Source organism: Schistocerca cancellata, chromosome 1 (assembly GCF_023864275.1).
Source record: "Schistocerca cancellata isolate TAMUIC-IGC-003103 chromosome 1, iqSchCanc2.1, whole genome shotgun sequence".
Lineage (NCBI taxonomy): Eukaryota > Metazoa > Arthropoda > Insecta > Orthoptera > Acrididae > Schistocerca > Schistocerca cancellata.
Window position 1 is genome coordinate 152,367,375 of NC_064626.1, and position 24,958 is coordinate 152,392,332.

Sequence of the window (24,958 nt, forward strand, 5' to 3'; positions counted from 1 at the left end):
TAAAGTGATTACTTGTTGCCATTTATCTCCATTCATGAGTGGTGAACCATGTGCATCCATTTCCATATCTTATTCTACTCCATATGTTTTCCTATTGAATACGCCCACTCCCCTTCCCGCCATTCTCTTCAAGCTGTACTTACGTTCTCATGAATTAGGTTTTCTATCTTTATTTTACGATTTGTTGATTTTTTTTCACTCTCTCCATTAGTTCATAAAATTCCATTTTTGCATCCTCCACTGCTGTTTAAAAACTAGTCAGTGATTTAACTGTGAATTCCTTCGTTATGCTTTGCTTTCTGCTATTCCCCAACTGTCGAAATGTAATGCAGAATATTAAAAAAATTGCTACTTCTTATGCTTTTCATTGTTCTGGTTTCAGTTACAATTAAGTGTAGAAGGTTGTACTGTTGCTACAGAATGCTTATATGCTACTCTGATCTACAAGTTTTACAAGTCAGTTGTGAAAGAGCTATATAAAACTCATGTTAATAGCATGAGAAGTAACAATTCCAAACAACCTTTTATTCATACAACTTGTGTTCTTTGCCAGATATCAGTATTGTCATGTAAATATGACCTGAATGAAAATAATAAATACTTGAAAATATAATGTCATTTGATGGATAATAAATCCACTCACAAAGTGGTGGCAGAAGAACACTCACATAAAGGTAGTGAAATTTGCTAGCTTACAGATTCAGTGGCTTCTTCTGGTGGAAGGGTTGAAGCGAAAGAAAGGAGGGGGAGTGGGGGTGGGGGGGAGGGTGAAGGAAATGGACTGGTGAGGTTTAAGAAATGGGGAGTGTTTGGAAAAGTCGCCCAGAATCCTGGGTAAGGGGAGAGTTATATGCAAGGTGGGAGGGAAAGATTGATTGTTGGGGACTGAGGTGGATGAGATTAGAAAACCTGAGAGCTTAAAGGTTGAAGATATAGTAATTTGCAAGACAGAAATCATTAACAAAACATTGTCCACAAGTTAATAAGAGTAAAAGATAATTGCATGTGATAGAATTGGGGGGAGGGGGGAATAGACAGATCAAAAAATAACATACAGAAAACTAAATGGAAATGAAGAAAGGAATAGCTATTAAGATGTAATGCTGAGACTGAAGAAATGGGGTAAAGGTGTTGGTCCATATGGCAAAGATGTCGTCATTGTATCCAGACCAAACCAGGGGTTGGAGACGAATGAATCCCAGAGAAGCTCCCCTCCAACCAGTTCATAAAATAAAATAAATTTCTACAATACGTATGGCTGTTGGTAAATTATTGCATCAAGAAGTTCATGCCAGCCGTCATCCCACGATCCATACTGGATCAACGAAGATTCCATCAAAAGGTTGGTGTAGGAAGTAGCCATCCTGGTTCCCATGGCCGTGCCCGTAATTGTTTGTACATCTACCCCTCAGAGGTAAATTAACAGGTCAGCCTCACCATGAATCCATATGTAGGTAAAGACATTGAAAATGAAATGATCACATGGTGTTGATGGCTGTGAGTCCCCACCTGGGGAAGTTTGGCTGCCAAGTTGCAAGTCTATTCAGTTGATGCCCCAATGGGCAACTTGTGGGTCGATGATGATGATGATGACGACGACGACACGCCACCCAGTCCCCAAGCAGAGGAAATCTCCAATCTGGCCGGGAATTGAACCCAGGCCCACTGTATGGGACGGAGACATGCTGACCACACAGCTATGGGGGCAGATGGTAAAGGCACTAATTTAGCATAACAGAAACTGCAGCTTCCTTGGAAGTAACGCATTCTCTCTTAATTTTTTTGTTCATTTGTAGTACGTGTATAATCACAAATAGAATATAACAAATGAATTTGTTAGTTAAGCTATGCAGATTAATTTGTGGCTGATGTAGCCCTGGATCTACAATATTTCTGAACCGGGGCAAAAACTTGATAGTGTTGCCCTCCCAATCCCCTCCAGCATTTGAGATAGGATGTCAAAAATAAAAAAAAAAAAATAGATTTTTCAAAAATATGTTCATTTTATAGTGCAGATCTTTCTGGAGAGTGTTATATGTGTTTGAGGAAAGGTAAGTTGTGGTATTCAGTCTTAAGTGTGCCACAGTGCAGTGCCACCCCTTTTCATACAGCATTCTTATATAGCACATCACTGTAATTCACTCTGTGGAATTTCAACATTTATATGTTGTAATGGAAGCCACCAAACCTGCATACAGGACAGTGGAAATTAGTGTCTTGTGGTGCCTCTTGTGCTCCCAGTTTGTCAGTTTGACATCCTACACCCCTTTAAAAACTCCCAATTAATACTGGGTTGGATTGTTTGTGACTGGGAGGAAAAGAACTGTTCAAGAAATTTGCACTCTTGTTGCCTTTTAGCTAAATACTTTCTCCCTTGTGTGACATATTATTAAATATAGGGAACATAAAACCAGGAAGACAAAAGTCAAGCAAGACATACACATTTTTTCAGTCTTTAGCTCTCAGCATTTTTTTCTCTCTCATCTTGCTACAGCTTTACATGGTGTGCTTTCCTTTCTGCGAAAGAATCTATTACCTCATCAAAGTTTGTCAAATATTTTGTTACATGAAAAATAAACATTTCGCTGTCCAATACTGAAAAAGCTGTTAATGCAAATATCGTATTTACTCGAATCTAAGCCGCACTTTTTTTCTGGTTTTTGTAATAAAAAAAAACCGCCTGCAGCTTAGAATCGAGTGCGAAGTAAGGGGAAGTTCTGAAAAATGTTGGTGGGTGCTGCCACAACTAACTTCTGCCGTCGAACATATGTAGTGCTACACAGGCATGCTTTGCAGGCACAAAGATAAATACTGGCGCCAAAACCTCTGCGTCAGTAAATAAATTTAAAAAAAAGGTGGAAGATGAGCTTTTTTTTCTGCGCCCCGAGTTTTGACCACTGCATTTTCATACATTATCCAACGAAGTAAATACAAATTCCGTATTGTTCATCGTTGAATGTAGGAGCATTTCAATGTACAAAGTAAATCCGACTGGCAAAACTGTTTGGGATGTTTGTCAATATGGCCAACTCTACGTTCTGAATTTTTTCCTACCTGTGAGAAGAGATGGTTGGTAATAGGAAGTTTTATGAATTGTGAATCACATGCAGTATTCTCTTCACCATGAGAATAATACGAATATAAACATTTTGCCATGTATTCTTTTGTGTGTGCTGCTATCTCATTTGAATGCTGTCTGCCTAATAAACTATGAAACTAGAGTGAGACAACAGCATACACGGAAGAATATACATATCATGTCATGTTTATATTCGTATTATTCTTATGCCTAATAGTGATAGTCAGAAATGAAGCACGGCAATTGACTAGATTTTTAAATCTAAGATGACTCTAATTTCTGTGCAGAATGTAATGTACTAAAGAGGCATCTGCAAAGATTTTCAAATGGAGAAAAATTTTCGCTAGACTCTCGTTCAGAACATCTTCTATCATACGCAGTCTATTTTTTTTTTTTTTTTTTTTTTTTTTTTTTTTTTAAATTGTAAGCAGCGGTAGTGTGCACAAAAGCAAGCCATGCGGCGACAGGTCGTAAATGCTCATTATCAGAATGTGACAAACAATGCATGACGCGGTACAGTAATGCATTTTCAGCTTAGAGTGACGTAAACATCTATAGCAAAGAGAACGGCATTTATCAGATCAAAGAAAAATAAGCTATCAATTCAAACCAGATGAAGCACGTGAAAAAGGAAGGGTACCCGTATAAATACGGGCGGAGCGCCTGACGCATAGCAATGGCTACCTGGTAAAGCTTAACTGCTAAGCTTACGACTCGAACCAAACTACTATAGCTGTATAGTCATTCATTCAACGTAAATTGTGTCTCATATTACAATGGACCAACTTCGTTTCGATTTGGAGGTGTGGCCAATAACTTTTCTCTCCCCTTGAATTTAGAGTCTCAAATTTCAGGTGCAGCTTAGATACGGGAAAATTTCTTTTCCTTGATTTTGAGTCTCATTTTTCAGGTGCGGCTTAGATTCGAGTGCAGTTTAGATTCGAGTAAATATGGTAGTACCCAAGACAAATGTGGTTTCTTGATTTGATTATGTGTATTTTGTCACTGTCTGCTAGATAAAATGAAATAGCCCTTTCTAATATTGCAGCAATGTAACACATGCCAATTGAGCTAGGCTGTTTTGGCTTAAATGGTTATTTTTATGTACTTCATTTACATGAATAATAAGACAGAATATAATCCATGAAGTACCAGTATTGGATGCCTATTACGTCTGCTACAAGCAAAAAGTTTTATGTTAGGAAATAGTTTCACATTTCATTCATAAGCTCCAGTTTCTTAAGCATGAGATCGAAAAGTAGCAGTACAAAATTTTTATATAAATTTGAAATTGTCATATTCTTCCATATAATTTGTGATGTCCCTGTTTCTTCTTCTTCTTCTTCCTCGTTCTAACAAACAATCTTGTCATCACTAATTCTGTAACTATTTCTGCCAGCATCAAAACTTCTCCTCCAGTTGACTTCACTAACCCTGCCAGAATCACCAGTTTAGTTGTTGTTGTTGTGGTCTTCAGTCCTGAGACTGGTTTGATGCAGCTCTCCATGCTACTCCATCCTGTGCAAGCTTCTTCATCTCCCAGTACTTACTGCAACCTACATCCTTCTGAATCTGCTTGGTGTATTCATCTCTTGGTCTCCCTCTACGTTTTTACCCTCCATGCTGCCCTCCAGTACTAAATTGGTGATCCCTTGATGCCTCAGAACATGTCCTACCAACCAATCCCTTCTTCTAGTCAAGTTGTGCCACAAACTCCTCTTCCCCCCAATTCTAGTTAGTTATCCAGCATTTATTCTCTTGTTGGACATTATTATGTGTTCGTACTATGCATTTTCTGCACTATTTTTGAGAATAGACCTTGAAGGGGCTGCTAACCGGCGACTGTATAACTGGTAGTGTAGCAATCTAGCAAAAAAATTTGTGTCAAAATTTCATTTTCTTGGATACACCAAGAAGATTGTATGTAATCTTTCTACCTGTAATTCTTATTAGTCCTTTTTTTTCTTACTGTAATCTGAACCTATGGATTTTGTTAATAATTTTAACAACCCTGATGATTTGCACACCCAATCAACCACATAAACAAACAGCGATTGGCATTCACCCGTTAGGATTTATTCGGTTCAGCTCGTGTGGCTCCATTCTGTTTTATCTGTGGGAAAGTTTTTTATTTCTAGACGTGACGGGAATCCCCAGGCAGAGACATAGCAAACACTATGCATGCATTCAAAAATCAGCTTATGGTTCGTTCAGATAATGAACTTAGAATGTGTTCAAAAATATTCAAAAACCAATTGGGATGTGTTTCGAAATCATATGAATAATCAATAGACCAATGTGCACTGGATGCTAGGCGCTTTATGAAACAAGGGTTTTTTGTTCAAGAATGTGAATTTGGCGCCCCCTGAAATTGCTGCCCGGGGCAGATACCCCAATTTGTCCCACCTCTCCCCACGTGGATCCGAGCTTGCTCTGATGTATACCTTGTCTCATTTGCATCCCTGGAAGGGCAGCAGCTGGAACACTGCTCAAAGGGGTCATTGTAGTTGGAGGAAAAGAAGGTAGGAATGGTAGAAAAATAGAATAAAAAGTACTAAAAATGAAAATAAAGTGAGTAATCTCGTCTTTGTACATTTTTTCTCAAGTATATGAGAGAGAACAGAAGAGAGAGAGAATGAAAGACAGGGAAGGAAAATTTGTTTTCATGATGAACTCAGAATTGTCTCAGAAGATAAAATCATCTTAATACAGGTACTATACTGAAAGGAAATAAATAAGAAAAACAAAATAGTCATTTAATGAGTAGGAAGGAAATTTAATGTGTAGTTTCATTTACACTGTCTAAAAATAATGCTGGTCATATTCTGAAAGTACAGTAGTCTGTGTTTTCAGAATTGTTGTCAACCTGTGAAGTTTTACCAACAAATGTAGAAGATATTATTAGTTCTACTTAATTCTTTGTTGCACACATTTTTGACATATATACTGAAAAGATACAATGATTTGTTATTGAGCATACAATTCACATGCTTCTTACATTTAGTGAATTAAATTTATTCTACGCCTTCAGTTTCTTGTATTTGATCATATTTTTGCCACATATTTAGTTATTGTTCACCTAGTTCAACCTTTACAAGATGTAGCACCTTATTCTTATTCTAACAAATGCAATTTCAATAACAGTTTCCATGCCTCTTCATCTCCTGTCACCCCCTGCCAGTTGAAGCCTTTATTTTCCACTGTTTCTTTATCCTAATAGTGATTTGCCGTGTGATTTTAATCTTTCTCTGAGATTACATCCTAGTACTGACTTTGTCCATCTTCCATCCTTTCATTGTGTGATATGTCTTCCCACTCCAATTGTAGAGCCTTCACCATTTCCACAGTGTCCTTTATTCTTGGTCGTTATTCTTATGTCTTCAAGTTTTTGCCAGTCTTACTTAATGAGACCCTATGAGTGAGTGACCTTTGCATAGCTCTCAGAGTTGTTCATATTGGTGTACATGTCTTATTTTTCTTCTTTCTTCCATCAATATGTTCCCAGGGGTGGGAGGGACACACTTAAAAAGTTCATATTTTCAGAAATCATTTAGTTTGCCATTTTATATGACTGAATCTCAGAAGGGTTCACCTTGATTTCTATGCACTGCTGCTAAATTTTGCAGATTTGTTGTCAGTTACGTCTCTTCTAATGATAAAAACATAATATATTTTTTAGTATATAGTGTTTTAGTGCATATGATATGCCATACATAAAGTAAACATTTTACATATGTTCTGTAATTATAAACCATCTTCTTGTGAGCAGGTATCAGCTTTTATTAAGTATGCAGAGCTGCAATCTCAGTACTACAGTTCTAACAATATAGTGTTGACTATGGGAGGAGATTTCACATACCAAGATGCTCATATGTGGTATAAAAATATGGACAAAATGATAAGGTAATTTTAATTTTTAACAGTGCCCAGCATTATTCATTTACTGCTTGGAACAAAACACAAGTCTTCAAATTGTACTAAATTGAATTTTATAATTAACACTTGCTAATGTGAACCTCTAGAAATCAAATGTCTTGGTTAATTGAAATAGTTGTCCAGTCCCTTGATAAACCCCCAATCAATAAAATAAAAGAAAGTTGCAGCAGCCAGAGACTGTTTCTGAAAGCTCATTTTCTGACAGTCTTTTTGTTGTGCCTGTCTGCGATCGAGCTATCCGCTATATGGTGAGTACCAACTATTCTTTTCGTAATATTGTTACATTCCATCTTGGATTTTCCATTGTTGGAAATATGTTTTTTGTACAGTACAAATCAAAATGATTGACATTGCAGAACACCTGCAAATACCATATTTTCAATCAGCAGCTATATAAGACTCAGGAATTCGAATTGTTTCAGTAATTGCTTCATCAGGCAACTTGCTGTGACATTCCTTTGTTTACCCAACAGTACATACATGTACAGTCTTAGACATAAAAATTGACCATCGGCCAGCCGCCACAGAGACTGAGTCCAGGTTGTTCACTTAAGATGGCCAATAAAACCGACCAGCCCTGACAATGCTAAGTCTGGCAATCTGCACAATTTGACAACACTGTAAGATGTGGAAGTGTCAGGAGGAAGTGTTGTCTACTTCCGATATGTTGTTGTATTGTGTGAGCCTGTGGTCTAGCAGTCATAGGCATGCTTTGTAAACATATAGTCACGTGTTCTGGTCCGACTGTATCAACTCTTTCTTTTAAAACCATATTTCGGCCCTTGTCTAAAGTTATGAGTCTGACTGAACATTGAAGATAATTCACTTCACATTCAACCCACCAGTAATAACAAATGCTTCCAGAAGCAATTCCACAGGACATCTCATGGCTGCGACGTGATCAGAACAGCTTATGCTCAAGCGTTTCCTTGCACTGCAGCAGCTACCGGCCACCGGCCAGTCGCCACCTGCTGCCGCCGCCTGAAATTGGGCACTGCCCAGGTGAACATGGCGCGATGCTATCAGTGCATGTATTAACTGTCATTTTCGAATTGAAGTTCTGGTTATCATCTTGCAGTTTAGCATTGGATTTTGCACACTTGAAAATCATGAACTACAGTTAGGCATTGCAAAATTGGGTCGCAGGCAGAAAAAGGTGTAACACCTGCAACACAATATTTATTTTTGGTACAATAGAGGGGTGAATGCAGTTGAGGCAGCTTAAAGATTTTAACTGTGTGTGGAGCGTGTGCTTTTGGGGAAAATGTGCCAGAAAAAGATATTCCTGTTTCAACAAAGATCATTCTGGCTTGAATAATTTTCCACATTGAGGAAGTCTCAACTACTGATATAAGTGATGGATTACCATTTAACCATCATCCTACATTTGCATTCAACAGGCAAGGTTCCGAAGTCTGGAGTAGGAGTACTTCATGCTCTAATTCGAAACAACAAAACTCAATGGAGTGACTATTATTGCAATTTTGGTTGAACATCATCAGGTCACTCATTGAACATTCCTATGCAATATGGTTACTGGTGATGTGTTATGATGCCTTTGTCGTTAACTTCCTAAGAAGAACTGAAAGGCTGAGCCCTACCAAAAGACGTAAACTGGAGCAAAGAGTAGTGTGAATGTAATATTTTCAATCTGATAGCTCCAAAAGTGTGTTTTGCACTATGAATATTGCTCCAAGGGTGTGTCCATCACAGCTATAATTTGTTGCCGACAACTGAGACACATTTCAGTTGCAGTGTAAGAAATTTGACCGATAAAACTACATCATGTGTGCTACTGCATGATAATGCACTCTGTTAATTTGGGAAACAAAATTATCCAGGAGATTGATAGGGAAGTCAAATCTCAGGCACTTGTCCCTCTGATCGTATACTCGTAAACTTTTAACTTTCTCCCTCTTGATCAGTCAACCATCAAGGCAATTCATTTCCAAATGAAAATGCTCTTCAAACTACACTAGTTTAATGACATCATTAGAACCAGCAGGTTTCTGCAGCCATAGAATTTGTAAACTACTTTAGCATTGTCAGATTGTTTTAGATATTGTGAAAGAATATACTGTTGCTGATTAACATCTCTTTGATGATAACTTTTTTGTCAAATAAACTATTGGAAAACATACTTCAAATATTCACTGTCCTAATACAAATTAAATTCAACTTACTACAGAAACATCATGACAGCAGTCTATTTTAATAAAGCATTAAGTGTCTGTAAGACGATGGTGCCTATTTTAAAACAAATTAGTAGGATATTACCGACTTTTGCCTTTGAAAATGTCTGTATTTATTTCATGTGCTGTGTCACACTCAGGTAGTATGAAAATATGGCAGTTCATAGATAAAATTATGTATTCACAACGACCAAAAATATGTTGGTAGAAAACAAAAGTGTCATTATGAATTGTGCAGTGCCATAAAGTTTTCACTTTTAGACTAAGGCGTACTGAAAGTAGCAATACAAATTTTGCTCAGGCATTGCCTTAGGATTTCCTTCTTGAGTTTCTATCTGCCTGCCTGCTTGTAGCTCTGCTACAAAAGAATTAAAAATAAAGCTTTCAGCAAGTCTCAAAATGTGAACAAAAGCAGCTTGCACCTGGTAGGCAAGCATGCTACCTCGGTGCTAGCAAAGAGGTGCAGCATATGTGTCTTACTTATTGGCCTTATTGGCCCAGTAGACACTATGACAGATTAATAACAATATAAGGTACGAGAGTAGTTGTATTCCCATGTTGAATGATTTTCATTGACTCAAAATTATTAAATGATATTTTTATATCACATCTCAAGAGAAAATCACACACATTATTCAATTGAAGTGACATGATAATATCAAGTGAATTTAGCAGGATAGTTCTGTGCCATCAAGGAAGTAATTCATCGGTCACAGAGTTGCCAAACATATTCTGCATTGTTGCCAAGTTTCAGTTATACTAGCAGAAAGGATACCAGCTGATGTGTTCTGTGAGTGATGTTGGAAGTGACTATAGCTTCGTCTCACAGTTGTGGGTAGCAAGGGCTGGAATATCCTCATTATATGTCTAAGTCTTATTCACATTTCTGTAAGTAGATTTAGATGTTAGAGTGTAATTATTTGTAATACATCGATGCACTGAGTGCAAACGAAACATCATAAATTAATAACTGTGACAATTATTTGTGTTTTATTGTCTTAATTGGACCGAAACCTTGAAAGCGTATTCATTAGATGTGATTCACAATTTTGTAGTTTCTCCAGTGGTTGAGTTGGCAACATACCTTTCTTATACAATATTATTATTGAGATCACTGTCATTGGCACACCTGCCGGAAGACAGCCATGACCTGACTTATTGTTGTCAGCTTTTCTGATGGATCTTCTGCCATTGCTCGAAACATGAAGACTTAAAGGTGAATTTGAATATTCCGTATGGCGAAAATCTGATGTTTTTATTCTTCCGTCTCTTAGCATTCAAAAAATAATTGCAATAAGTTGCAGAAAAGTGCCTGTGAACCAACAATTAATAATGCAGCCATAATTAGTGGAATCTAATAAACTCCATCTGTCATCTGATAATTGTGAAATACTACTTTTTTCATCTGCATAGCACCACAGTATGAACTCTAGCGTTTCATAGGATTCGTATACTTAATTTCATTGTGATCGTTTTCAATGGCAGTAGAGTAGGAGCAAAACCATCTGACTTTAATATAATTTTCCAGCAGGACTTGAATCGTTAGCTACAATTGCAGTAGCACATCCAGCGTGATATCAAGAATGTGAGCATTCACTTATTGCTGTAGTATAAGCTAGGTAGAAGGAAGCAGGTTTCCCACGAAGTAAACGATGAGAGACACAGTAATTAACATATAAAGTAACCATGTGGCAAACATAAATTTTCCAAATCGCTATCACTTATTAAACATGAATTCTTCAGAAAATTGTAACTATAACTAGTGAAATGAGGAGGTTAATGCACCTCCAGTCCGTCACTATCACTGAATTGCCAAACATTTTCTGAATAGCACTTAAGATAGAAGAGTGTGTGTGTGTGTGTGTGTGTGTGTGTGTGTGTGTGTGTGTGTGTGTGTGTGTGTGTGTGTGAGAGAGAGAGAGAGAGAGAGAGAGAGAGAGAGAGAGAGGGACTATGAATCGAAACGGACAGCCTTGTTAATCAATTACGTATTGAAGGACAGATGTCCAGGCCGTTAAAATAAAACTATGGCGGCAGATGATGATTTGTGTCTGACCAGGTTCGAACCCGATTCATGGTGTCTTTTCCTTCAGACATGTCTGAAAGAACTGACACCACACATATATGCATATACAGGGTGTTTCAGGAGGAATAGTAGAAATTTTAGCAAGTGGTAGTATAGATTAATTGCATAAAAATTCCATATAAATGTGTCCACTTTTTATTAAGTACAGAGATACAGCTGTTAGTACGCAACCCTAACAAACTCAAAGCAAAGGAAAAAGACTTTCAAAGTTAATTTTAAAAAATTCCCCCACCAACTTCCATGCACTTGGACTTCTCTTGATAACTCCATGTGTAGCTCTTCTAAGGTCGTCTTTGCATTCTTGTATGAGGGATGCACTATTCATAATCTGAACGATCAAATCGGCTCATGGGTTTACATTTTCTTTGTAGACTTCACATTTAACCCCCCCCCTCCCCCCTAGAAAAATCCAAAGGGACAAAGTCTAGGAGCCTTGGTGGCCAAGAAAAGTGCCCACGTTTACTGATCCATCTTCCTGGAAATGTTAGGTTTGGATGATGTCACCTGATGACTAGACTGTGCAGGAGTCCCGTCATGCTGGAGGAACATATGCATTCTTGTAGCCAAAGGAACCTCTTCCAATAATGCTGGAAGCTCGTTTTCAAGGAAGCGTAGACGACGGGGTCCTATAAAGACCAACAAATGAGACAAAAATGCATTGAACCCAACTTTATGTACTCAATAAAAATTGGACATGTTATATGGAATTTTTTCGACAGTTTGTATGTACTGCCATCTCCTAAAAAATTTACTATTCTTCCTGAAACATCCTGTATAATATTCAGGTCTCAAGAGGCCATCAAAAGTTTTCAATGCTAGACTCGTGTCATTGTTTGAACCCTCTTGGGGATACAGTGTAGCTGTGAGCAAGTGGAATAATGGACAGGGGGATACCACGTATGTGGATGGAAATTTGCATCTGATGAGGAGTGTGCGTAGATAGGTCCTGCAGGGAAGTTGGCTGTCATGTCTCGATAGTGCAATGGGCAGTGTGTCTGCCTAGTAAGCAGGAGGTCCAGGTTCAAACCCTGGTCGGGCACAAATTTTCATCTGCTGCCGTTGCTGTATTTCAAGGCTCTGTGATAGTGTGGATGTCTGTCCCTCGATATTTAAAATGCAATTGTTTTTTGATGCAATACAGGTGATTTGTGAACATTTGTATTGTCATCAATATAATGGGACTTCAATGGCATCCATTCCTTAGTCGTTGCTTTGTGATTGCACTAACCCATGTCATATACACACAAAACAGATTATAGCACATATTTAGTCAAATAACGAATGGTCAGTATACAAATATTTACAAAGAGTAGAAGCAGGATTGCAGCAAGCTGATCACATAACTAAGCACAACATAAAGTACCTGTGTAGTGAGTCATTTCAGCTGCATAGCTGACAGTAATATTTGTCAAGCAATTCAAGGCAGAATTAATTTAATACCCACACGATGATCTGTAGTCATACTGCATCATTAGCAACTTGTGCATGGAATACTACGTTCGTTAAATCAGATTACTCAAGCTGATGCCCAATAAAGGGAAGTGACAACGCTACCACACTATCTTTACTTAGGTTGTCAGCACTAGATTATGTGTGGCACCATTACCGTTACTGTAAGCAGTTTGACAGCATAACACTATCACATCCACTGACAACCTGTAGCACTATCATCACACATTTGTTACTCATAGTGATTACAAGTTGCTGATGTTTGTCAAGAATAGCAGAAAGCATCTCATGAATGTGAAATTCCATTTGCATTACACCCAGGGCAGAGAGAATCCTAAATAACAGTAAGAGGTTACCCAGCAAAGGGAAGAGTCAATGTATTGTCTTGAGTTCTTGCAGTTTGATATTAATGTAGTTCCCAATGGTTTCCCACTAATGGGTCCTTTTGGCTATCGGAATACTCAGATGGGAATTATTAAAGTGCACTTGCCAGAACACTCAACTACCTTAATAAAACCTCATTTTAGATTGAATATGACTCAGAAAGTGATGTTTTTGACGTTTTTGTCCACCTCCTGATGACTTACTGAATGAAGTCTGAAGTGCACTCTCAGTTGTGTTGCCTGCAGCATGAGTTCTGTAAACTGTTATGGCAGCTGGCAGTCATTGCTGATACAGACATGTGCAAATATCTTCACTGATCTAGGGGAACTCATCTTTGTTGTATTTTTTCCATACCATAATTAGCACAATAACAAACAGCTCATTCTGCTGAAGAAATTCGTGCCCACAAGTCCTTAAATAAGAATCTGTGAGTATGAAAGGAAACAGACTGTTGGACAAAATTATGGAGAGCTCCCTGCTTTTTATGTTTCCGATAGGTCCTATGATAAGAATCTGGTACCATGTTATACTTCAGAACCCTAAACTGATTATTTTTCACTTCATACAAAACAAAAGCTCTGATATGAGAAGAGGAAATGACTTATATGTTTCTCAGAAACTTTAGTTTTTTGTGCTTATTTTCTCACTACATACTAAAACAAGGGCATTGATATGAAAGGAGGAAATGAAGTATATGCTTCCAAGACATAATATTTCCTTGCGTGTTACTACTGCGAGCATGAAAGCTGTGCAGTTAATTTTTGTGTGTTGGATAAATTTTGATGTCACCTCAAATTACTTAGTGAAAAGGTTCCTATTGTCTTAGGATTGAAATAGAGTGGACCTTTCATCACTGGTTAATATTCTGACATGATACCCATTCCAATCGCTCCATGGCACCTGTGAGTAGAGTCTCACATTGGTTATTATAAGAACATACAGGTAGTCATGTCCACTCACTGCAGTGATGAAGTATCTGCTGCAGTGTCCATGCTCAACCAACATAAACAAATCGCAGCGGCATTGGGCACTGCTAATTGCCGCACTTGTCGTGAGCCGCGACAAGAGCGCACTGTCTCTCCTAATGATATTATGAAGTTAATATATCTTACTTAATTAACGTAATTATATATATATATATATATATATATATATATATATAATAGAGGGAAACATTCCACGTGGGAAAAATATATTTAAAAAGAAAGATGATGAGACTTACCAAACAAAAGCGCTGGCAGGTCGATAGACACACAAACATACACACACATACACACAAAATCTGGCTTTCGCAACCAATGGTTGCCTCGTCAGGAAAGAGGGAAGGAGAGGGAAAGACAAAAGGATTTGGGTTTTAAGGGAGAGGGTAAGGAGTCATTCCAATCCCGGGAGCGGAAAGACTTACCTTAGGGGGAAAAAAGGACAGGTATACACTCGCACACACACACATATCCATCCTCATATACACAGACACAAGCAGACATTTGTAAAGGCAAAGAGTTTGGGCAGAGATGTCAGTCGGGGCGGATGTACAAAGACAAAGATGATGTTGAAAGACAGGTGAGGTACGAGCGGCGGCAAATTGAAATTAGAAATTAGCGGAGATTGAGGCCTGGCGGATAGCGAGAAGAGAGGATATGCTGAAGGGCAAGTTCCCATCTCCGGAGTTCTGACAGGTTGGTGTTAGTGGGAAGTATCCAGATAACCCGGATGGTGTAACACTGTGCCAAGATGTGCTGGCCGTGCACCAAGGCATGTTTAGCCACAGGGTGATCCTCATTACCAACAAACACTGTCTGCCTGTGTCCATTCATGCGAATGGACATTTTGTTGCTGGTCATTCCCACATAGAACGCTTCACAGTGTAGGCAGGTCAGTTGGTAAATCACGTGGGTGCTTTCACACGTGGCTCTGCCTTTGATCGTGTACACCTTCCGGGTTACAGGACTGGAATAGGTGGTGGTGGGGGGGTGCATGGGACAGGTTTTACACCGGGGGCGGTTACAGGGGTAGGAGCCAGAGGGTAGGGAAGGTGGTCTGGGGATTTCATAGGGATGAACTAAGAGGTTGCGAAGGTTAGGTGGACGGCGGAAAGACACTCTTGGTGGAGTGGGGAGGATTTCATGAAGGATGGATCTCATTTCAGGGCAGGATTTGAGGAAGTCGTATCCCTGCTGGAGAGCCACATTCAGAATCTGATCCAGTCCCGGAAAGTATCCTGGCACAAGTGGGGCACTTTTGGGGTTCTTCTGTGGTAGGTTCCGGGTTTGAGGAGATGAGGAAGTGGCTCTGGTTATTTGCTTCTGTACCAGGTCGGGAGGGTAGTGTGTATGTCTGTGTATGTTTGTGTTTGTTTGTGTGTCTATCGACCTGCCAGCGCTTTTGTTTGGTAAGTCTCATCATCTTTCTTTTTAAATATATATATATATATATATATATAAGAAAGATGATGAGACTTACCAAACAAAAATGCTGGCAGGTCGATAGACACACAAACATACACACAAAATTCTAGCTTTCGCAACCAACAGTTGCCTCGTCAGGAAAGAGGGAAGGAGAGGGAAAGACGAAAGGATTTGGGTTTTAAGGGAGAGGGCAAGGAGTCATTCCAATCCCGGGAGCGGAAAGACTTACCTTAGGGGGGAAAAAAGGACAGGTATACACTCGCACACACACACACACACACACACACACACACACACACACACACACACACACATATCCATCCAGGGATTATATATATATAATGAGGGAAACATTCCACGTGGGAAAAATATATCTAAAAAGAAAGATGATGAGACTTACTAAACAAAAGCGCTGGCAGGTCGATAGACACACAAACAAACACAAACATACACACAAAATTCAAGCTTTCGCAACAAACGGTTGCTTCGTCAGGAAAGAGGGAAGGAGAGGGAAAGACGAAAGGATGTGGGTTTTAAGGGAGGTCTTCGTGGCAAACGAATCTGCTCCAGTCCGGAATCCTTGAACCATTACACCAACAACCTGAAAACAGCTTTCGCATCCCCTAACTACCCTCCCGACCTGGTACAGAAGCAAATAACCAGAGCCACTTCCTCATCTCCTCAAACCCGGAACCTCCCACAGAAGAACCCCAAGAATGCCCCACTTGTGACAGAATACTTTCCGGGACTGGATCAGATTCTGAATGTGGCTCTCCAGCAGGGATACGACTTCCTCAAATCCTGCCCTGAAATGAGATCCATCCTTCATGAAATCCTCCCCACTCCACCAGAGTGTCTTTCTGCCGTCCACCTAACCTTCGTAACCTCTTAGTTCATCCCTATGAAATCCCCAAACCACCTTCCCTACCCTCTGGCTCCTACCCATGTAACCGCCCCCGGTGTAAAACCTGTCCCATGCACCCTCCCACCACCACCTACTCCAGTCCTGTAACCCGGAAGGTGTACACGATCAAAGGCAGAGCCACGTGTGAAAGCACCCACGTGATTTACCAACTGACCTGCCTACACTGTGCAGCCTTCTATGTGGGAATGACCAGCAACAAACTGTCCATTCGCATGAATGGACACAGGCAGACAGTGTTCGTTGGTAATGAGGATCACCCTGTGGCTAAACATGCCTTGGTACACGGCCAGCACATCTTGGCACAGTGTTACACCGTCCGGGTTATCTGGATACTTCCTACTAACACCAACCTGTCAGAACTCCGGAGATGGGAACTTGCCCTTCAGCATATCCTCTCTTCTCGCTATCCGCCAGGCCTCAATCTCCGCTAATTTCTAATTTCAATTTGCCACCGCTCATACCTCACCTGTCTTTCAACAACATCTTTGCCTCTGTACTTCCGCCTCGACTGACATCTCTGCCCAAACTCTTTGCCTTTACAAATGTCTGCTTGTGTCTGTGTATATGCAGATGGATATGTGTGTGTGTGCGAATGTATACCTGTCCTTTTTTCCCCCTAAGGTAAGTCTTTCCGCTCCCAGGATTGGAATGACTCCTTACCCTCTCCCTTAAAACCCAAATCCTTTCGTCTTTCCCTCTCCTTCCCTCTTTCCTGACGAAGCAACCGTTTGTTGCGAAAGCTCGAATTTTGTGTGTTTGTTTGTGTGTCTATCGACGTGCCAGCGCTTTCGTTTGGTAAGTCACATAATCTTTGTTTGTTTATATATATATATATATATATATATATATATATATTACTATTTTAAGCCAACCTAGCATATTTGAGCTAAACATCAAACTTGACCGCATGGGGTAACTACGGGTTTGAAATACCGCATGATCCCAGCTATTCGGCAAAACGGGAGTGCTAAAACATGTTGCCAAGGGTATAATGATTACTCCCTACGATTATGGCGGATGGAATAACAAAGATGATGTGACTTACCAAATGAAAGTGCTGGCAGGTCGACAGACACACAGATGAGGCAACAGTTTGTTGCGAAAGCTTTTGAATTTTGTGTGTATGTTTGTGTTCGTTTGTGTGTCTGTCGACCTGCCAGCACCTTCATTTGGTAAGTCACATCATCTTTATATATATATATATATATATATATATATATATATATATATATATATATATATAAACAAAGATGATGTGACTTACCAAATGAAAGTGCTGGCAGGTCGATAGACACACAAACGAACACAAACATACACACAAAATTCAAGCTTTCACAACAAACTGTTGCCTCATCAGGAAAGAGGGAAGGAGAGGGAAAGACGAAAGGATGTGGGTTTTAAGGGAGAGGGTAAGGAGTCATTCCAGTCCCGGGAGCGGAAAGACTTACCTTAGGGGGAAAAAAGGACGGGTATACACTCGCACACACACACATATCCATCCACACATATACAGACACAAGCAGACTTCTGACTGCAGACTGCTTGTGTCTGTATATGTGTGGATGGATATGTGTGTGTGTGCGAGTGTATACCCGTCCTTTTTTCCCCCTAAGGTAAGTCTTTCCGCTCCCGGGACTGGAATGACTCCTTACCCTCTCCCTTAAAACCCACATCCTTTCGTCTTTCCCTCTCCTTCCCTCTTTCCTGATGAGGCAACAGTTTGTTGCGAAAGCTTGAATTTTGTGTGTATGTTTGTGTTTGTTTGTGTGTCTATCGACCTGCCAGCACTTTCATTTGGTAAGTCACATCATCTTTGTTTTTAGGTATATTTTTCCTTCGTGGAATGTTTCCTTCTATTATAACTATATATATATATATATATATATATATATATATATATATATATATATATAGTGCAGAACACACTTTTGGAGGTATCAGATTGAAAATATTATGTTCACACTACTCTTTGCTCCAGTTTGTCTTTTGGTAGGGCTCACATTCATTTCTTTTTAGGAAGTTAACGATAATGGTGCCATAATACATCACCAGAAACAGTATTGCATAGGAATGCACAAAGAGCAACCTGGTGATGTTCAAGCAAAACTGCAATAATAGCTACTCTGTCAATTTTTGTTATTTCGAATTAGAGCATGCAGTACTCCTATACCATACATCTGAGACTTGCCTATTTGAATGCATATGCAGCATGATGGTTAAATGGTAATCCATCACTTATATCAGTAGTCAAGACTTCCTTAATGTGGAAAATCATTTGTTCCTTAATGTGGAAAATCATTTGTGCCAGAACAATTTTCATTGAAACAAGAATATATTTTTTCCCGCATTTTTCCCAAAAGCACTTACTCCACACACAGTTAAAATCTTTTGAGCTCTCTCAGGTGCATTCACCCCTCTGTTATACCAAAAATAAATACTGTGTTGCAGATATTACACCTTTTTCCACCTGCGACCCAATTTTGCAATGCTTAACTATAGTTCATGATTTTCAAGTGTGCAAAATCCAGTGCTAAACTGCAAGATGATAACTAGAACTTCAATTCGAAAATGACAGTTACTACTTGCACTGATAGCGTTGCGCGGTGTTCACCTGGGCAGCGCCCAATTTCAGGTGGCGGCAGCGGGTGGCATCTGGCCAGTGGTTGGTAGCCACTGCAGTGCAAGGAAACACTTGAGCATAAGCTGTCATGATCGTGATGCAGCCATGAGGTGTCCTGCGGAATTGTTTCTGGAAGGATTTGTTATTACTGGTGGGTACAATGTGAAGTGAATTATCTTCGATGTTCAATCACACTCATAACTTAAGATACTGTTGGATGCGAACATGTGACTGTAAGTTTAGAATGCACGCAGATTACCACTAGGCTATGGGCTCACACCACACAACACAACATCTCAGAAGTAGACAACACTTCCTCCTGACACTTCCGCATCTTACAGTTACAGTGTTGCCAAATAGTGTAGATTGCCAGACTTACCATTGTCAGGGGCGATCGGTTGTATTGGCCACCTTAAGTCAACAACCTGGACTTAGTCTCTGTGGTGGCCGGCCGGTGGTCAGTTTTTGTATCTAAGACTGTACATTAGTCTTGTAAAAATGACTCCAGAGAAATATTTATTTCAGGAAAAGAAAAAGATTATTGAGGTTATGAAAAACTGAGTGTGAAAAAGAGAAGTAGTGGTGCTTTCATGATTCTGCCATTTGTGCTGCTGACAATCCTGAAACAGAAAAATCATAAGGGTGAAAACATCTCATGTGGAAGGAGGAAGCAGACTCAGCAAGGTGCTTGCCTGTGTCTTGAAAAATGCTTATTAAGCAGAAGACCACACCTGTCTTCCATTGTTAGTCTGAGAACTGAAGGGTTCACAGTGTGGTATGGTTCACTAACTCAAAGTTATAACATAATTTTTAACGGGTATAGTAATGATGAAGGCTTGACGAAAAGCATAATTCCATAACAGTCTTTTCATTGTGCCTCACCCTCACCCTGTCATCTTTTGGTGAGCAGCAGTCTGTCCTTTCCGTAATTCTTGATATTCCAACCTGGAGTTTCCATTGTTTAACATCATTTTAAGAAGATTTGTGGAGGAAATGTGAGCATTCATAACATTTTTCTGATATGTAAAAATGAACTAGAAAACCTTCTGGCAAATTATGATTCATAATGAAATGGGACTTTTTTTCGAATGTATTCCTAACCAAATGTTAACTTTTAAGGATTAAAAATTTCATTGGAGTGGGAAGGGGGAGGGGAGGGGGGGGGGGGGGGAGGAGGAGATTTGGCTAATAATGATGTGATACTTTTGTGTGCAGTAAACATTGAAGAGTATCAGATACCAAAACCTTTGTTGATAATGAAAGCTGTTAACCCCAGATGTTTGAAGAATATTATAACATTTTCTGTGTCTTATCGCCCCAACAAAAGGGGCTTCGGAGAGTGGCTCTTGACCATGGACGAAGACATGAAACAACAGAAGTGGAAAATCTTGCTCTTTATGGACAATTATACTGTTTATCATAATCTATCACTTCTAGATATTGTAGCACATCCCCCCCCCCCCCCCCAATTGAAACACCACATTAAAATTAAACCACTTGATCAGGGAATAATTCAAAATTTTAAAACATTGTACCACAAAGAAGTTGTGATGACATTGTGGATATCATCAAATATGATCTTTTGACAGTGATGGCGTGGAAGAATGTTACCTTGACAGTAGTTTTGAACTGTGGAGATGTGGATTCATCAAGGGAGCTCAGAATGAAGTGGAGATCAGAGAAATGTACTTGGATTTCCACAATAAATGTAGCACTCCTAATTTTGGAAAAAAAGTGATATTTGATGATTTTGTACATTTTTATAATATTGTGGAAGCCTGCAAAAAAAAAAAACCACACACACACACACACACACACACACACACACACAGTCGCTTCCATTTGTGGTTCCCGAAGTGGCAATGCCGTCCTTGTAAATGTTGCACCTGTGGAACAATATAATAGAAATGATGATGATGATGATGCTTTGGTTGCAATAGAAAATATCCTTGACCAGACATGCTGAAGGTCACTGAAGCAGTAAAATAATCACTGATTTCTCTACAAAATGTACAACGGGAATTTTTAAAGTAAGAATCAGCAGGGCTTTGTGTCCACACATTGTGTCATGTGACATCCGTTCATGGTCAGCCGCTCTCACTATGCCACCATTGCGTTTTATGTCTGTGCCGATGTTGGTTGTGTGGTTACACTGCTTCGTTTGTTGCCAAGTCAACCAGAAATTCTGCCGATTGTAATGTGCGCCCAGTTATCCAGTTCTTACATGCAGAACAACTTCATCTTGCAGAAATTTGCTGGCAGATTGTTTAAGTTTATGGTGTGGGTGTAATGAGTGATGGAAATGTGCATAAATGGTATAGGCTGTTTAATGGAGGAAGGACAAATGTTCATGATGAAGAGTGATCTGGACGGTGTACTGTTGTTGTTGTTGTTGTTGTTGTTGTTGTTGTGGTCTTCAGTCCTGAGACTGGTTTGATGCAGCTCTCCATGCTACTCTATCCTGTGCAAGCTTCTTCATCTCCTAGTACCTACTGCAACCTACATCCTTCTGAATCTGCTTGGTGTATTCATCTCTTGGTCTCCCTCTACGATTTTTACCCTCCACGCTGCCCTCCAATACCAAATTGGTGATCCCTTGAAGCCTCAGAATATGTCCTACCAACCGATCCCTTCTTCTGGTCAGGTTGTGCCACAAACTTCTCTTCTCCCCAATTCTATTCAACACCTCCTCATTAGTTATGTGATCTACCCATCTAATCTTCAGCATTCTTCTGTAGCACCACATTTCGAAAGCTTCTATTCTCTTCGAGTCTAAACTATTCATTGTACATGTTTCACTTCCATACATGGCTACACTCCATACAAATACTTTCAGAAACGACTTCCTGAGACTTAAATCAATACTCGATGTTAACAAATTTCTCTTCTTCAGAAACACTTTCCTTGCCATTGCCAGTCTACATTTTATATCCTCTCTACTTCGACCATCATCAGTTATTTTGCTCCCCAAATAGCAAAACTCCTTTACTACTTTAAGTGTCTCATTTCCTAATCTAATTCCCTCAGCATCACCTGACATAATTCGACTACATTCCATTATCCTCGTTTTGCTTTTGTTGATGTTCATCTTATACCCTCCTTTCAAGACACTGTCCATTCTGTTCAACTGCTCTTCCAAGTCCTTTGCTGTCTCTGACAGAATTACAATGTCATCAGCAAACCTCAAAGTTTTTATTTCTTCTCCAGGGATTTTAATACTTACTCTGAACTTTTCTTTTGTTTCCTTTACTGCTTGCTCAATATACAGATTAAATAGCATCTGGGAGAGGCTACAACTCCCTTCCCAACCACTGCTTCCCTTTCATGCCCCTCCACTCTTATAACTGCCATCTGTTTTCTGTACAAATTGTAAATAGCCTTTCGCTCCCTGTATTTTACCCCTGCCACCTTCAGAATTTGAAAGAGAGTATTCCAGTCAGCATTGTCAAAAGCTTTCTCTAAGTCTACAAATGCTAGAAATGTAGGTTTGCCTTTCCTTAATCTTTCTGCTAAGATAAGTCATAGGGTCAGTATTGCCTCATGTGCTCCAACATTTCTACAGAATCCAAACTGATCTTCCCTGAGGTCAGCTTCTATCAGTTTTTCCATTCGTCTGTAAAGAATTCGCATTAGTATTTTGCAGCTGTGACTTATTAAACTGATAGTTTGGTAATTTTCACATCTGTCAACACCTTCTTTCTTTGGGATTGGAATTATTATATTCTTCTTGAAGTCTGAGGGAATTTCGCCTGTCTCATACATCTTGCTCACCAGATGGTAGAGTTTTGTCAGGACTGGCTCTCCCAAGGCTGTCAGTAGTTATAATGGAATGTTGTCTACTCCCGGGGCCTTGTTTTGACTTAGGTCTTACAGTGCTCTGTCACACTCTTCATGCAGTATCATATCTCCCATTTCATCTTCATCTACATTCTCTTCCATTTCCATAATATTGTCCTCAAGTACACAGCCCTTGTATAGACCCTCTATATACTCCTTCCACCTTTCTGCTTTCCCTTCTTTGCTTAGAACTGGATTTCCATCTGAGCTCTTGATATTCATGCAAGTGGTTCTCTTTTCTCCAAAGGTCTCTTTAATTTTCCTGTAGGCAGTGTCTATCTTACCCCTCATGAGATAAGCCTCTACATCCTTACATTTGTCCTCTAGCCATCCCTGCTTAGCCATTCTGCACTTCCTGTCGATCTGCTTTTTGAGACGTTTGTATTACTTTTTGCCTGCTTCACTTGCTGCAGTTTTGTATTTTCTCCTTTCATCAATTAAATTCAGTATCTCTTCTGTTATCCAAGGATTTCTACTAGCCCTCGCTTTTTACCTACTTGATTCTCTGCTGCCTTCACTACTTCATTCCTCAAAGCTACCCATTCTTCTTCTACTGTATTTCTTTCCCCCATTCCTGTCAATTGTTCCCTTATGCTCTCCCTGAAACTCTGTGCAACCTCTGGTTCTTTCAGTTTATCCAGGTCCCATCTCCTTAAATTCCCACCTTTTTGCAGTTTCTTCAGTTTTAATCTACAGTTCATAACCAATAGATTGTGATCAGAGTCCACATCTGCCCCTGGAAATGTCTTACACTTTAAAATCTAGTAGTAGTTTTTCACATTGTTACTGACAAGTTTCACTAATTTCACTATAAAAAAATGTGTGTGAGATGGGTGCTGAAAATGTTGACAGAAGAACACAAAACAAATAGAATTGCTTGTTCTTTGTCTGTTTTGGAGCTCTATCACGAGGGTGATAATGAGCTCTTGAGCCAAATTGTGACCAATGATGAAATGTGGATTGCACACTACACTCCAGAGAATAAACATCAAACCTGTAAGGGGCATCATTCAAACTTCTCGACGAAACCATGACAATTCAAGCAAGAATCTTCAATATGGAAATATCATGGCCACTGTTTTTTGGGATCAGAAAGGCATTCTTTTGGTAGACTTATTGCCAAGAGGAATGACAGTAAATGCCAACAGTTACTGTGAAACATTATTAAAGCATAGGTGCACTGTTCAAAATCACCGGCGGTATCTGCTCTCTAGCAGTGTCATTCTGCTTCACAACATTGCTTGGCCTCACATTACAGCAAGAATGATGACATTGGGAATTACTTGGTTATCCACCACAGACTTTCATCTGTTACCAGAACTGAAGGATATTTGTAGTGGAAAGTACTCGGAAAATGGCGACACGTTGAAAGAAACTGTTACTGACTGATTTAACAGTCAGGTATATATGTATTTTCAGAAATTTGTGTCTTTGATTTAAAACATTACTATAAATAATTATTAGTAAAACAGAAAAAAGAAATAAACTTTCTTTAATTTGAGGTTTAGTTGTTACTTTCTGATTTCTTTTTGAAGAAGTGCAAAGGTTATGGAAACTATAGTACTGTCTTGTAACTTTTTTTTCTGTGGGTGATACTTTTATTAATTCACATAGATGTGTGTCTAATACCACACAACCTGTCACTATAGGTGTTGATCGCCACATAAGATGAGATACAATCATTTTGACATCATGAAGTGTTTAATTTCATTGTGTGTCCATAGCAGCCAACTATTACGGATTGTCCGTAATTATTATGGATTTATAATTTTCATTGTGTAGTTAGCTTTCTGCCAGTCATAAGCTACTAAAACATTTTATAGATTGTAATGATTTCTTTGCAGAGTGTGTAATAAATGCATCTACAAATGATTTCAATGTACAAGCCTAGCGTGACAGCATCTAGCGGTGGAACTGAGAATTTGGTAGACTCATCATTTTTGCTCAGAAGTTGTAATGACCTGTGAATATGACCATGCATGCTAGGCAGCGATAATGTGCCTGTGCATCCGGAACATAGTTCTACGCTCCAATGTCAGGCGCGT

General features: G+C 39.3%; 1 protein-coding gene and 1 non-coding gene across 3 annotated transcripts in view; both read left to right on the forward strand.

Moving 5' to 3' along the window:
* Positions 1–24,958, forward strand: part of LOC126167258 (lysosomal alpha-mannosidase-like) — a 162,794-nt gene that overhangs the window by 84,847 nt on the left and 52,989 nt on the right. The window contains exon 7 of one of the 2 annotated variants that reach the window (XM_049920463.1): positions 6,849–6,982. The exons of the other annotated variant lie outside the window; for it this stretch is intronic. Coding sequence (XP_049776420.1) covers positions 6,849–6,982 — 134 coding nt within the window. The remainder of the gene's footprint in view (positions 1–6,848; positions 6,983–24,958) is intronic. 2 annotated transcript variants of the gene reach the window in all.
* Trnat-agu (transfer RNA threonine (anticodon AGU)) lies at positions 12,262–12,334 on the forward strand. Its single transcript has one exon. It is a non-coding gene; the product is annotated as a tRNA-Thr (tRNA).